This window comes from Stylophora pistillata, chromosome 3, assembly GCF_964205215.1.
Source record: "Stylophora pistillata chromosome 3, jaStyPist1.2, whole genome shotgun sequence".
NCBI classification, from domain to species: Eukaryota; Metazoa; Cnidaria; class Anthozoa; order Scleractinia; family Pocilloporidae; genus Stylophora; species Stylophora pistillata.
Genome location: NC_142521.1, coordinates 15,560,001 through 15,575,927, shown reverse-complemented (window position 1 = coordinate 15,575,927; position 15,927 = coordinate 15,560,001). Strand labels below are relative to the sequence as shown.

At 38.5% G+C, this 15,927-nt stretch overlaps 2 protein-coding genes across 3 annotated transcripts in view; one reads left to right on the top strand and one right to left on the bottom strand.

The window, feature by feature from the left end:
- Window positions 1-3,438: 3,438 nt before the first annotated feature.
- Window positions 3,439-12,973, bottom strand: LOC111337027 (uncharacterized). Its single transcript, XM_022943250.2, has 11 exons — window positions 12,814-12,973; window positions 11,272-11,470; window positions 9,241-9,399; window positions 8,197-8,482; window positions 7,324-7,503; window positions 7,108-7,197; window positions 6,884-6,973; window positions 6,667-6,789; window positions 5,514-5,645; window positions 5,111-5,227; window positions 3,439-4,675 (listed from the first exon to the last, which is right to left on the bottom strand). Exons 1-11 carry the CDS (start codon window positions 12,905-12,907, stop codon window positions 4,556-4,558), a joined length of 1,590 nt encoding a protein of 529 aa, XP_022798985.2. The 5' UTR covers window positions 12,908-12,973; the 3' UTR covers window positions 3,439-4,555.
- Window positions 12,974-14,845: 1,872 nt separating this feature from the next.
- The window catches only part of LOC111337028 (glucose-fructose oxidoreductase domain-containing protein 1), a 2,390-nt gene continuing 1,308 nt past the window's right edge, over window positions 14,846-15,927 (top strand). The window contains exon 1 of one of the 2 annotated variants that reach the window (XM_088753895.1): window positions 14,846-15,804. In XM_088753895.1, coding sequence (XP_088610021.1) covers window positions 14,943-15,804 — 862 coding nt within the window. In that variant the 5' untranslated portion in view covers window positions 14,846-14,942. The other variant, XM_088753896.1, reaches the window with a different exon arrangement.

Below are 15,927 nucleotides of genomic sequence, written 5' to 3'. Positions count from 1 at the left end.
TGTTCGGTTTGCTCTTTAAGTACATGGGTAAGTTGTTCCATAGATCCTCGAAGGATTTCACGGCCGTACAAATCGCAAGCCGATCAGATTTCGTACATGGTTCAAATGATTGGCGTACCTGAAATAATGAGTAAGGAAATTAAACGGCAAACAGCTGGATACATATTCTGAAATTATAAGAGAATTTTGAATTGGATCATGGGCTTGAACAACCCTGACACCACAATGCGCATATGCACCGCTTTTTAGAGCTGAATGGTAGGGTCACGCCATGTCACAATTACCAGGTACTTTCATTTGTCTGCGATCGATCGGTCAAGGCGAATCATCAGAACAGAAATGACCCAGCGATGAAATAATTACGCCTCTTGCTGTCCAAGAGGTCTATGAAAAACTAACGAGACTCTTCTGGTGTCATTTCCAAGACCAAAAATAAATATAAATATAGAGGCAAGACCGATACAACGTAGATAAGTTTTAAAACGGAGCACTATATTTCGGCTGGCCAAACCAACCTTCTTCAGGTGCAGTGGGAATTGACATAGACAGCTGTATGATGTAAAACTAATTTGATTGACATTGAGATAATAATTAAAAATAGAAATAGTAAATAAAAATAGAAGTAAAGTGGGGTAAATTGAATAACTAGAAGTAAGAATAGTAGAAAGAAAAACATTAATACATTTCTTCGCGAACGTTAAGGCCATCGGGATAAATAGTATTGCCTCTTGAAATTAAAAAAGCTTCCCTGGCCTTGCGTATCGAGTCCCTCTTGGAAAACACTTTTTTGATGGCGATAAGCTCCATGTCGTAGGCAGAGTGGTTGGGAGAGGAAAGGAAGTGTTCTGCGACTGTAGTAGGTTTAGATTTAGAGTTAGGTTTATTAATGGTACGGCGGTGTTCATTATAACGGTTTTTTAAACGTCCTTTAGTTTCTCCTATGTATTGTAAGTTACAGCGGTTACATTGAATCAAGTAGATAAGGTTTTAGTGTCACAAGTCAAGTGAGATTTAATAGTACGTGTTTCGCCGGTAGAAAAAAAGGTATAGTTAGTAAGTCCGTCAGAGATGTAGGGACAAGTAGCGCAGTTACTACCACAACGGAAAGAGCCGCGGGGGGGGGGGGGGGGGATGAGAAATGGTAAAATTGGGGGGGGAGTTTGGCTGTAACTAATGTGTCGCGGAGATGACATTATTTAAACTCGGATGAAAATGAGGCTTGTTAGGCCTCTAGCAATAAAGATGCTAATATACCGAGGAAAAATACAAATTACAGAGTTTAAAAATAAATATAAACCTAAATATAAATAGTGATATGAAATTACAAATTACTTAGTTTTCTTATCTCATTCCTGAAAGGGCTAAATCCGGCCACTAGTCTAAGCTTATCACTGAGGTAATGCAGCGATGTAAGAAGTCGATCTAAGGCCGCAAGTTGTGGTCTTAGCTTCGGGTAAAACAAGTTTGTTTTTGCCCCTAAGATTTTTCTTACTTTCTCTTACTTGAAATAAAGATTGAATGTACTGAGGCATATTGTTATAGAGGGCTTTAAAAATTATCAAAAGCATATCTTGTTTCCGTCTGTAACTTAATGAGTAACCAATCTTATAACGTAGACTATCATATCTGTTGGTAAAGTCATTAAACACGTATCTAAGGGCCTTCTCATGTAATCTCTATAATCGGTCACTATCTTCTTTAAGACAACTATTCCAAATGGGACTACAATAAGTAAAGTGAGGCATGATAAATGCCCTATATATACGTATCTTTGACGAAAACGAAAGAATGTGTTTGAATCGATTAAGGTTGGGGGAGCGTCTGAAAGCAATAACTGAAGGCAATAGCTGAGGAAAAACTTTTTTGCAGCGGTTAGAAGACAGCAGCAAATGCCAGTGTTTTTTGATAATGTTGGAGATACGAGGAAGCGACGGATTAAAAGTAGTTATAAATGGAATACGGTTAGGTTTTTTTACGTCTTTGGTTTGTAAGAAAGTGAGTGTGCGGGGGATGTCAGCGGCACGTTGTATTTGTTTGGTGACGAATTTATGGCTGTAACCTCGTTTGAGAAGGTATATGTGGTAAGTTGAGCGGCGCGAGTCTTAAAAGCTTTGTCTGTAGAACAGACACGTAGGCGGAGGGCTAGACTGAACGGAATGGCTTTTTTAGTATGTAATGGATGGCAAGAAGAGTACATGCGTTTGTCTGTGGGTTTGGTGTAGAGGTCAGTGGAGATATTACAGTAGGTGCTTAGAGACACTAAGGTCAAGGAAAGCCACGTTAGTGGAAGAGTGTGAGCTGGTGAATTTGATGGTGGGGTGAATATTGTTGGGATAATCGACGAATATTTTCAGCTTATCTAAACCTTTGGTCCAGATCATAAAAAATATCGTCGATGTATCTAAACCAAGTGTGGGGTTGAAGTGGGGCATTTTTCAAAGCGTTAGCTTCGGAAAGACCCAAAAAAAGGTTAGCGAAGGAAGGGGCCATTTTGGTACCCATGGCTGTGCCGTGAACTTGGAGGTAATGATTATCATGAAAAGTAAAATTGTTCATGGTGAGAATCATACAAATGAGGTCACAGAGTGTGACGGTAGGAATAGTGGTATGGGAGGAGGTACACAGAAAATGGTAACAAGCATTAATACCTTCGTTATGTGGAATATTGGTGTAGAGTGATGAAACATCAAGTGTAACTCGTGAAGAGTTAAGGGGCAAATTACCAATGCTAAACACTTTGTTGAGGAAGTCATTGATGTCTTTGATGTAAGATGGTAGTTTGTGAACTAGTGGTTGAAGGTAGTGGTCAACGAACTGGGATATCCGTTCAGTGGGATGGCTATTGGATGAGACAATAGAGCGTCATGAATTGTACCGGGTTTGTGTATGTTGGGTAAAATATAAAATCGTCCTGGTCTTACGTCTGTCTGTAAGAGGTATTGTTTTGTTGTTTCGTTGATAAGGTTGTCTTTAAGCATCCCTGTTAACATAAAAGGTAACACGTTTTTGTATATCAGCAGTGATATCACTGGTCAAGCGTTTATAAAATTTAGTGTCAGAAAGTTGTTTGTTGCATTCATCGATGTACCAAGTTGTGTCCATATTTCGGCCAGCCGAAATATAGTGCTCCGTTTTAAATCTTATCTACGTTGTATCGATCTTGCCTCTACATTTATATTCGTTATTTTGGGCCGATTAGATCACTGCTGATCCAACTTACAAGAGTAGGATTATCATCCACGGTTGCTTGCTGAACATTTCAAAAATAAATGACCCCACACAGATTTTGAAGATCTTTGAAGGCAAATTCACTCTTGGAACTCTAAGGTTTCACACCACCAAGAAAGAACGCTTTTACTTTCGCAGCTACCTCAAGGCTCTCCCTTAATTACTTTTCAAGAAATCATATGATCTATTCATAAAGACAACAAAACACCATTAACAAAACAGGAAGCACACATTTTAATGAAATAAACTAATACTAATGCCACGAGGTCAATAGGTTTTACGTTTTTTTAACTTATTTTTGGTATAAAAAATATCTCTCACTATGTCTATCAATAGCCCATTTCCGAATTGCCTTTAGCCTCTTTTTCAAAGCGAGTCCTGGTGCTCATCTTTTCGTGTGGTAATAAGTTTTCATTCACATGCAAATTAAACTCATTTTCATACGTATGGTTAAGCACCAGGCCTCGTTTTGAAAAAAAGGCCAAACGTAATTCGGAAATGACCTTTTTACTGTCAAACTACACTTCTGTTTGAAGTTATGCATAAAAAGGTCTCTTCATTTATATGAAAATCTTTATGAAATAAATGTCATTTGCTGGCCCCACATCCAGCTAAGAGCACTGTAATCAGCCATGGAGGAAGTGTTGAGAGGTGAGGAAAGAAAACCTGAAGTTTGTTTGGAGGACATCTTTATCTTGGGGCCGCTATGTACAAGCCTGATCACTGGGCCAGGCTGTTTCTGTAGGAAGTTTTAATATGCCTAGTAGGCCTAGCCTGACACACACTTTGTATTTGGAGATGAGAAGAAAAAAATTGGACAGAAAAACTGGTTGCAGTATTAAGAGTTGCCCTCAACAACTACTGCACTAGCTATTACAATTGTTTCCACAGACCAACCGAGACTGAATAAGCCAATCAAGGTCAATTTTACAGCCTTCTTGAAGAACTCATTTAAGAAATTTCAACAAGATTAACAGTAAATAACCACTAGAACCACCAGCCATATTGGAAACAAAGCTTGAGACATCACGTGAAAATTTTCTAGCTCCATTTCAGAGATCATCACAACAAAATTTAATGGTGGGCTTTCCCACCAACTCAGACCAAATATTATCGTCAAAACGAGCAGTGAGATGGAGTCATGTGAACAAAACCAAAAAAGCCAGCCCACTTGAATAGGCTAATACTGAGAGGCTCTGGGGTACCTCTATGATTATCAGAACACAGTTTTTGGTTTTCATATTAGGTTGCAACAAGTGATTGCTATGGATCTTCTACATCTCAATCCAGACAAAACCATGTTGATAGCATGAACACGTCTGTCTTATTATGAACTGACTGGCTTCCTGGCATAGAAAACTCCCCATGTGTGTTCACCACCTCTACATCTGGTCAGTTTGTTCGTCCAGCTATTCACTAAAGAGCTGTAGTCTTCACTTGAGAAATCCTAGATTAAAAGCATATTAAGCAAAAGTCACAAAAATGCACATGGAAAAAAAAAATTCCAAAGTGTAATGTGGATGGAGATGTGGAGGAGATTGAGGGGCAGGGCAAGGGTTTCAATAACTTTTTCCATAAGCAGCTGTAGATGGTGTTATAGGTGGCTGCATGTGCACAAAAAGGAGACAACGCAAAACCCACATACAAGAACCAGCTCCCAAGCCGAAAAGACTAGTAAGATGTCTTACAGGTGGCCATATACTAGTCGTAACCATTCTTTATTGAAACCCCTGGACTAAGTGGGTAGAGTTTTATTTTCCACTGTCTTTTAAAAATAAATCTGCATTACCCCCTTCAACATCCCAGACCTTCTTTTTTCATTTTTTATTTTGAACAAACTATGATTCTTGTAGTAAAAACAACAAAGAAGCAATCAAATTACCTTGATGAACCTCTCCTTTGACTTTTCAAAATTCCTCAGTTCACTCTCTAAGATATGCGCAAACTGTGTTGTTCTGTCTTCAGCTGCGACTGCCTCAAATCCAACTTCACATAACATCTGCAAAAAGATTCTGACAGAGTATTAAGTGATGAAAGATATAAATTAATTTCTCTCCACTGCACTTGGCTGCCAACAAATCATGTGCCAGCAAATTGACCATTTATGTTTTCATAATTTTAACTTTCTTTGAGTGTGCAAGGCCTGATTATTTTACAACTCCAGTGCTGAGGATTTTATTTGACTGTTTCTCTCTTTTGATGAAAACAATTGTAACAGGCTCTCCTTTGTAACTCCCCCAAAAAAAACCAAGCCAAAATGCTAATCTGTTTTTCAACACACTCACCTTTCCATAGCTTTCAACATCGATCAAGTAGTACTGGCGTTCTGCAAGGTACTTTTTGAATTTTTCTGAGTGTTCCCCTGGACTACAACAGTAATCTGTGATCAATAACTGTCCACCAGGCTTGAGCCAATTCTGTTGTAAAATAAAACAGTTACTTTGCATCTTTGCAAATAGAAGACTTTGCAACCAAGGTGCATGTGTTGTTTTGTGCAGTTACTGTATGATTTCCCACTAACAGTGTGGTTTGCTTCAAGTGTGCAGTAGGTAATTGGGTTGCAATATCCTCTCTGTGCACCTGTTGCATTGTTAACTAACTGAATGGCTAAAACAAGCTATTTATCTATTACTTCTTAAGCTAACCTCAACAATTAATTCTTATCTTAACAGCATCAGTATGTGGAGGTGCGTTGGCCTCATGGTTAGTGCGCTCGACTCCAGATCGAGTGGTCTGGGTTCGAGCCCCGGCTGGGACGTTGTGTTGTGTTCTTAGGCAAGACACTTTACTCTCACAGTGCCTCTCTTCACCCAGGTGTATAAACGGGTACCGGCAATTTAATGTTGGGGGTAACCCTGTGATGGACTAGCATCCCATCCAGGGGGGGGGGGGGGGTAGAAATACTCATAATCGCTTCATGCTACAGAAACCGGAGTTAAGCACTGGCTTAATAGGCCACTAGGCTTGTAAACAGACTTTACTTTAACAGCATCAGTAGATTAAAAAATAAACAGGTGATGAGAACAAGAATTTATCAGCTGGAGAGTGTCGTGATGATATATTATAATCATTTTCTCTAAACTCAGTTACTTCAATTGCATGGCAAAAAGGAAAGAAAGATTATTAACCAGATCCATAGAGGAAAATTGTGAGATGATGTCCAAATTAACTGTTGGGGTATCTAACCTTGGCTAATGAAAGTTGTGTCAAGAGGGCTTAATTGTTTCAAGTCTACTGCAAGAGATCACAAAACTATAGAAGTCCCAAATATATCATGCAATGTTATTGATTCCTTGTCACTAATACTACATGGAAAATTTTTGCAGTGATACATGCTTACCACAGTGGCTAGCACTACCCAAGACTAACAGGAGAAATATATTTTGATATTTCCCTTGACAGCATAGAAGACTAGAAACAATAAGAAATGTGTCTCACCAGAATTTTCTTGAAAAGGGCTTTCTTGTCCTTTATATGAAGAATGGTCTCTCTGCTGTAAACTGCATCAAACCTTTCAGCTGGGAACTCTCTCGTTGAGGCATTACTTACTTCAAATTGGACCTGTTCAATACAGTACATGAAAATTATTTTTAACCAAATTAAAAAAAATATTTTAAGATTGGCAAAAGAAAAAATATTCCTTCTCTCCACACACCTGGCTACTTTTAGAGCTTTCATATGCTTTAAGTGCAAAGTTGATCATGTTTGTAGACAGGTCCATACCAAGAACATGGGCGTGGTATGTCTGAAACAAAATGATGTCATTATATAAGACAGCTGTGACTCATATGCATAGCAATTCCCTAAATTTTGTGAAAAACAAACCATTACAAAAAAAAAAAAAAAAAACCACTCCGAAATCCTGCAGCTGGTACTCACATCAGCAATGTAGAAGGCACTACCACCTATGCCACACCCCACATCTAGGACATGCTGATCTTTTTGAAGATTTAGTCGACCAACAAATTCCTTGAAACACAAAATGAGGTAAAGATCAAAGATTTGTCAAGGTTTTGAACACATTTATGTATAGAAAGCTGCTACCCTGTAAAATGAAGATATATCACCTCAAATTTTCAATGTCTGTTTTCATACCTTTGTTGTTGTCATCCCTCCAGGACTCACAAAACCTTTCCCAAACACTCTTTCGTACATGAGGATCCCTGCCTTGTTGTACTGATTGTTGTCGAGAAATTCCTGCAAGGTTCCTTTGCTTCCATTTTTTAATGAAACCTTTTTCCACAACCAGGAAAACTGGTGCTTGTTTTGCTTGTGCTACAAAATAAATTTAACTAGATCAGGAGCAGGCCAACATTAAAGTCAAAATATCGCAGGATCTTATATCAAAAGTAATGGTGAAATACTGGCTGAAACAAGATGTACTGGAATCTTGGATTCTGAGGTTTGGGATCAGGTACTGCATACCAGGATTAGAATTTTGCATTCTTGGCATGAATGTTTACCATCTCATTGCTCCTATCCAACATAGAATGTAAATAGGTACTGGTGAGAGGTTTAAGGAACCTTCAAAATGCATTAGAGTACCTTGCAACTGTTCAGTAATCAATCCAGGGATAGTAGATTTCATGTTAATCCCTACTCACCAGAGAGAGTAGCACAATTCAGGGTTTTTATTGAAAAATGTAAAGCAAGAGAATGGTGTAAAGAAAAAGGAAAATATTCCACAGGTCTGAGGCTAATAGATTTGACAAGAAAATTCTGCTCTGTGGATGAAGAGTTCTCCAATTTCTGATTTTCGCTAAATTCCCTGATAACTAAGTTCTAGTGTTTTAGCAGCTTGTGCTGACTGATGATCACTCTTTCCACCCAAAGCAATTCGAGGAAAAGTGACTTCCAAATTTTACACCCTTCATTAGTTGATAGCACTGACTGTTTGACATATGAATGCCCTCAAAGAATCAAATTTAACATAAACCCTTTTATTACTAATCTACTGACTGAGATTACCTTTGCATATGCCTCCACTGAACGCTTGGTCACCACTTCCAGGGAAGAGACACCACCATTGGGAAGTCTCACTTTGACAGCAGAAAATACTTCAGTGTACATTTGAGGAGTCCTGTACACCGTGGGATTTTCTGAGTTTTTCATGTCCCCTGAGGAATGATAGCAAGACTCACGGAAAAAAAGGTGGCCGCCATCTCTTAGCCACTGGAGCATGTTCATTGCCAGCTTTTCAAGTTCTTCGTCAGACAGGTACATCAGAAGCCAGTTGGAGAAAATTACATCATAGCTGAAACAAGAATAGTGGTAAATGCTCGGAAGCTCATTTCTTTATATTAGTTTTCTCTCAATTATCTCTATATGTGCTATGATTGATCAATCCAGTGAGCTGTATTTTGCTGATCAGAAGTCTTTTCTTCTCTATTACCGTATTTATTCGTCTATAAGCCAAGTGATTTTTTCACAAAACTTTACCAAAATCTCAAAAATTGGAGCTAGAGAAGGGTTCTCGGCTTATAGCCAAGTTTGGTTTATAGACGAATAAATACGGTATTTTGAACCCACAGACAAATAAAGATCTTCCTGACATTATTTTCTTGCTTCATGCTGTAAGTGCAGGACCTTGTTTTTTTGCTAGTAACTTACACTATGAACCTTGAACTTGCTTAGTAAGAGGTATGTACGCAATTATATGAATATATTTACCGGCATTCTTTACTTTCTAGGCCCACCAATACATTGCTCTTTAAATTCTTTAGGACTAAATGTAGTGGTAAAGTTTATTTTCATCTACAATAAAAAGCTCTACTCAGAGCCCATAATTGGCCCTGTTTCTCAATTAGCATATCTCACCTCATTTAACCAGTGACAGAAAAAAAAAGCTTTGTTTTCTTTATGACTGACTCAAGGTTACCATGATTTTCCATTTTCCATTTTCCAAAGATATTCACAAATTTAGTTGGGCAATAAAAATTCAAACTATGTCACACTACAATTTAAAATTACAAAATTATATATAAAAAATGCTTTCACTGTGAGATGAATTACCTTTCTTTTGGCAATTCAAGCTTTGTGACGTCAGCACAAACAAAGTCAATGTTATTGTGCTTGGTTCCATTTACTTCCTTGTTCTTGTCCGTAAATGACTGCATGAAATCAACAGCAGTAACATGACGAGCTTCCTGTGCAATATCTCCTGTAAAACGCCTGTTAATAAAGGAAAAAGGCCTAGTCATTACATCATTGTCAAATTGAGCTTCAAGTCAAGTGTAGCCTTGCTATGGAAAAAGTTAAACTTGGGACAAAGTTTTTCCTTGCAATAATAGTGACATACCGTTAGGAGAACATTGTCACAATTCATCATCAATCAGTTTACCAAAGATTTTTACTGGCACATACACATCACTCAGTTAAATTCTCTCTTAAAGATATTCTATGTTTGCTACGTCTACTCAAAATTGTTTTCAAGTTGATTCCCACAATTAGTTCTTTTCAAATCAGTAAATACAGATACTACAAAATGTTATGTTCATTAAGTGTTGTGTTTCACCAAATTATCTATTTAGGAGTTGTACTGGTTTGTAACTTGGGGGCAAAGATCACAGTGTATGGTCTTTCTAACATACTGCATGAATCTGTTACTGAACAAATTCTTCTTTCCATACATACATGGTTTGATCTCTGAAGACAAACATCAACCTATGTTGTTATCATTTCTTTTTTATATCCAAGGGGACTTATTTATCTCTTGAAGATGTAACAGTCATTCACATATCTTAATTGAAATATTTTTCTTTCTCTAAATATACAAACCTTGGTTAACTTCAAATTGAAGAATAATAGAATGTCTAAATTAAATGATGTACACAAATTTTGCCAAACTGAAAAATCTTGATTCAGCAAAAATCACATACTGACTACTAGGTTATATGATCCATTATCTCATTTAGGCATGCTTTTTAATATCTAAGAAATAACATCCATGACCATCAATGTGATGATACTGGTACCATGACATATTTACCTTTGTCAGCAAACAGTCAAGTACATACTGACTCTGAGTGCAGCGCAGGGAACGGAGGATAGCCTCTATCACCAGACAGGTGGTTTTCAAGAGGCTCCTCTGATCAATGCTTGATGAAATGATAACAATAGAACATGAATCACGATTTAATTCCTGACATAGAAGAAAAAGGTAAGTCAGTTAACTTTAAGTGTAGCTCTAATTCCTGCAGAAGTCCCTACAATTTCCTACCTGGAAGAAAGGAAAGCAAGATGCTCTCTTACTTTGTCAAGGTGCCAAAATGTTTGATGACTTTCCAAATTCTTGTAATTAAGACATTGTCAAAATTCCACCAAGAGTTCTCAAGTTAGTAAATCCCATTACGCAAAGAAATTAATTGTATTCCTTCATAAAAACATTTTACTCAGAGTCAAACATTGCATAGAAAAATATGACAATGATTTTAGGGATTAAAATACTATATTTCCTCAAATAATTTCCAACACTCCAATAAGCACCTTGACCCAAATAAACACCCACCCCCAAGACCATAAACACTTTCCCCTTATCCCTCGCTTTCTTTTAAACAGTAGGGATACAAGGAAAAGCTGCTTTACCAGTAATTTTCACTTGATTTATAAATTTTTAAGCTTCAACTACAGCATGATCAGTACAAGTTAATTATTTCTTAATAGGGGCCCCTCCCTCCAAAAACTGCCTCCTCTTGCAAGTCGTACTTCTAGAGACATAAAGTAAAGTAGTTTTATTAACCTTTTAACTCCTCAGATCTGATTTTTGATTGTCCCCTCTAGCTGCTACATATTTCTTGTTAATCAGTTACGAGAAATTTTGCATACGATCACAATGACAACGTCCACCAGATAACTGAGTATTCTTATTCCATGTTTGCTGGATAATGTATGAATTTTAAAGGGAGGAGTTATTTGTTGATTAATTATGAAAGCTTAAGGAGTTAAGAAAATTCAACCCTACTTCCTGCCCTAATTCAAGCACAACACTTCCAGCCTGAGTCATTAAAAAGCAGAGCCTCATGGGAAAATATTTTCATTAATTACCCAATCCCTGCTCCCAGCTCCAAGACATCTCTTCCTTTGATGCTTGGTAGCATTCCCATGACTTCTGGGTGCTCATCCTGCGTCAAGGTTTCTGCTTTACTGTCCAACATCATTTCTTCAACACTTTGAGCCATAGAGTGTTTGTTCCAGAACTCAGTCATTTGGTCACGTGTCTGGTTGGATTCCACAAGAGCTGCCACTGAAATATATATTTTTTTAGAGTCAGTATATTGATACAGTTCAAGGCCACTTTAAACAAGAGTTTTTGAAACTATACAATAAGCTGATCTATTTTTAAATACAGATTCCTTAGGCGAGTAAGTTGATGCAATTCCTGCATACCGTGTGGCTATACACTGACATACCCTCACCCCTCCATTTTTCCCTCGAGTCTACCCGCAATAATAATAATTAACATAAAAATATAGATAATGATAATAAAATACATACACCTGTAGATTAAAAACAGTTTCTTTATTGGCCAACCTTGCTCAGGCAATCAGGCTAATTATTACACAACTCGGGCAGTCAGAGCGCCAATAACTAAAATCAACCAATCAAAATGCTCTATTGCCGGTCAATATTCTCTCAGTATTGGACCGGGCACTGTCCCGAATGGTCCCGAATGGTACCGAATGATACCGCACTTGTGTCCTTTTGAACTTCAGTCGTATAATAAATCTCTTATTAACCAAGCTTGCTCGGGACCGTACTGGGAGAATATCGGCACTCGGTACTGTCAAGACCTCGGGCCAATATTCTCCCAGTACCGCCCTCGCGCTTGGTTAACAAGATGTATATATTGGCCTCGTTAGTGCAAAAACTAACTTGTAAACAATATTCATGTCTTTATCTTGTACTCGCAATGACACCTAATATGCTTCTCTTCTCGACAAAGCACTGAGAAGAATCGCTCTTAGTTCAAAGTAGACTGTTCAAGGGACCGTAATTATTGCAGAAAAGTAGTTCCACATCTTCTATATCGCGAGCGGACATAGCAAATTTGTACACCTGTCTTACTTTTAAATCTTGAAAAGGCAAATTTTCAACTTCTATTCTTCCATTGTTCTCTTATGCTAACATCTTCATCGAGAAACGAACACTGTACAATTATCCGACATCCCAGAAAATATCTTGTCCAACTCCACCGTTGACAAAAAAAGAGAAACTTAAAATGAAACGAAATTTTAAAAGCAAATTTTCCCTTACTTTCGTATGAAATAAAATTGGCTAAAATTATGTACCACAAGAGTGAACAGAACAAGAGAAAAACGCCAAAATTATTTCCCTTTCGTTTGAATTGTAGGAAAAGGAAAAATAATAATGCACAGGGTGAAATGTTCAAAGCGACGTTTGATGAATGCATGAACTCCATAGAGCGCCAATTTCTCCAAAAGGTATTCGACTATGACCGTTTAAGAAATTTTGACGAGAAAATTTCGTATGACGCGCTTGGAACTGAATAAGGCCGCTACTGGGAGGCCGGAAGATTGGCTACCTCACAAGGACGAGAGTAAAAAGCTTCTTCAACAGCCCACTTACTTTTTATCAACAATTCTTTATCCTTCTGTGTACCAAAAAACCAGGTTAAAGAGATACCCACAAGTATTTCGAGGACCAATGAAGAACAGTACATATGCTCAACAATGTAAATCACCTGAGAGCCGGCTAGTTTGTACTTTCCACCAGTGGTTTCACAATGATAAACACTGCACGTGATCAGTTGAGTGTTTATTTCGAAATTCCCTTTGCTCCGGTGTCACAGTGATATGTGTACCCCCGTGATATGTGTACCCCCGCACACATATCACTAGTGATATGTGTACCCCCTCCAAGATGGCGGCCAGTGATATGTGTATCCCCCACCCCCCTCCCCTCCAAAAAATAAATAATTACGGCTAGCTTGTGTTAATAGACGCAAATCGTTCACTGAACCATCTTCCACAATCAGAACTGTAACGACACGACTCGCGAGTCCGACAGTTCTTATGGGCCAGTAGCAAACATCGAACAATCTATTGGAAATATAAAGGAATCGAAATAGTCATGTAAACAAAAATATATGTTGGGGATACACATATCACTGGTGACTGCAATCGTATCGGCTTTGTCGCCTGTCTAGCACTGAAATTACTTGCTACTAGCTCCTTTACTGGCTAGTACGTAAGTGCATGAGATATTTCACCAACTGACAGCAAGTTTTATTGATTCCCAATCATATTTGTCACTGACAAATTTAAAAAGTACACAGACGACATCGCACTAGCCAGGGGATACGTATATCACTGAGATCTCTCGTTCAGTGATATGTGTATCCTCAACATATCTCGGGGTTAAGCATATTACGGAAATCGTAGTAAGTGATATGTGTATCCCTTGGTAAAGCAAGCGCTGTTGTCTTTCTAGCAAATTACTAGCTAAGCTTATATATGTCTAGTAAGTGTATTATTGATTCCAAATTGACAGACGACAGCGAGTTAGTCAGGGGATACACATATCACTGCGATCGCCGTTCAGTGATATGTGTATCCCCAATACATTTAGGGGATACAATGTGGATACGCATATCGCGGCAATCGCAGTCAATATGTGTATTGTTATTCAGTTGCATTGTGATCTTCTTCCGTTTATATTTTGGATCGGAAACTTTAAAATATAAAACCACAAAATTTGTTCCTCGTAGCCATGTTTTCTTTGAAGCTCTAAGAGGCCCGGGTGCAAAGCTTCAGTGTTTTGTGTATCCCTACCAGGGGTACACATATCACTAGTGATATGTGTGCGGGGGTACACATATCACGGGGGTACACATATCACTGTGACACCGGTCCTGTAGGGTCAAGTCAATGCAAGAGGGATATTTGCTTATTTGATTGTTCCTGTTTTGGCAATACCTCGTAGAATGGTGTCACAACCTGGAATAGTTGGAAATTCGAAACAAATTCTAGCAATTTCACAATAATTCGTAAGAGGAGAAAAAGAACTTTGTCCGGCAAAGCGTCTTGCCATCACCTAACCTTGAATTATGCATCGGACATAGTTCAATCAAGACCAAGTAATTACCGCAAAAAATATCGGTTAGATTGTAACATTTTGGTTGAGAGGTCGATTCGCTTCATTTGACGCAGCCTTTATTATTATTTTCTTTTTTTTCAATGCAACTCGGCAGTCAAACAGAGTAGGTCTGGGGAGAGGATTCGGCAAACCGCTCCAGCCAAACGACTTCCGGAAATTTCTGTCAAAATGTTTCTCGCTAAAAGAAAATTTGGCCAGTAGAGTAATTTGGAACAAACACCACAAAATATCAGTAAATGTTGTGGCGCTTTCAAAAGTGTGAGACGCCGACCAAACGCTGAATCGAAACATTATTAATCATATTTTTTCACATCGAGTCTACTCTTTTCATAAGATGGACCAGAATTTTTAAAAACGCTTTTGTTCAGCCAAGCTGGGCTAATATCATAACGGATTAGAAAAGAAATCCTGAGAAAGTCCTCCATAATTATTTAGAAAAAAAAAATTATTGGGGCGGGGAGGGGAGGGGAGGGTAAATGAAAATGAAGAAAAAAAACTATTACCCAGTCTCTGCCGAGCAGTACATAAGATGGCTGCTGTTAACTGCTAGTGAACGACCTTTTCTTTTCGTCGCGCTCATAGTTCTGTTACAGGTCCAGATGCTTCCTTCAGTCGGTGTCGTTGATACAGGGAATTCGTCTCGTATACTTCTGCCACTTTTACGCTCAGCTGGTTTTACAGTCAGTGGAATATGGGGTGCATCAAAACAACAAGCGAAGAAGATGGCGGAGGAGTTTAAAGTTCCGTTCCATACAGCCAAAATAGACGAGTTACTTTTGCGTGAAGACGTGGACTTAGTGTGTGTGCTTTGCCCACCTCACGTACGAGCTGAAGTGGCGGTGAAAGCTCTCTCTATCGGAAAACACGTCCTCTGCGATTCTCCTGTAGGTCTTAGCAAAGATGAAGCTGAGAGAATGGTCCAGGCTGCACAATACTATCCTAAGCTACTTTCCTTGGTCAAACACGAGCTCAGGTTTCTTCCAGCTTTTATTAAAATGAAACAATATGTAGAGGAAGGTTTTTGTGGCAAGCCATTCATTTGTGAGTGCAAGATTGAAATGGGTTCATTGCTGAGTAACCGCTACACCTGGATGTGTGATCAGGCCATGGGTGGTGGGGTGCTGACCAATGTTGGGGCTCACATCATTGATCTCATCTCTTTCTTAACCAATCAAAGAGCTGTAGAAGTTCATGGTACTCTAAAAACCTTTATTTCTCAAACAGATGAGGTTTCAAGCTTTCGTCATATCTCCAGCGATGACTATACAGCTTTCCAGATGAAACTAAATGGAGGGGGTTTTGCTACAGTTTCTCTTAACACCCACATTCTAGGACGCTATTCTCAAACTGTCACTATATACGGCACTAAAGGGCAGCTGATCGCAAGAAATGGTAGTTTATATGGAATGAAGAATGGAGGCAAAGAAGAGCTCATTCATGGGGACATAGCTCGCATCCCAGGTGTGTTCAATGTGGAGAAACTACCACCCAGTATCTTTCTGACAGGTCTTGAAGTGTGGGTGTCGGAGATAAAGAGAGCATTTGAAGAATCCATAGATAAAGATGATCGGAGAATAGCTGATC

Excerpts from the sequence above, each read along its gene's own strand:
- LOC111337027 (XM_022943250.2), bottom strand. The coding sequence starts at position 12,907 with ATGTACTGTTCTTCATTGGTCCTCGAAATACTTGTGGGTATCTCTTTA. Across the intron at positions 11,471-12,813 it reads TAAAGAATTGTTGATAAAAA|TGGCAGCTCTTGTGGAATCC; the intron begins GTAAGTGGGCTG and ends TATATATTTCAG. Across the intron at positions 5,646-6,666 it reads CCCTTTTCAAGAAAATTCTG|AATTGGCTCAAGCCTGGTGG; the intron begins GTGAGACACATT and ends ATTTTACAACAG.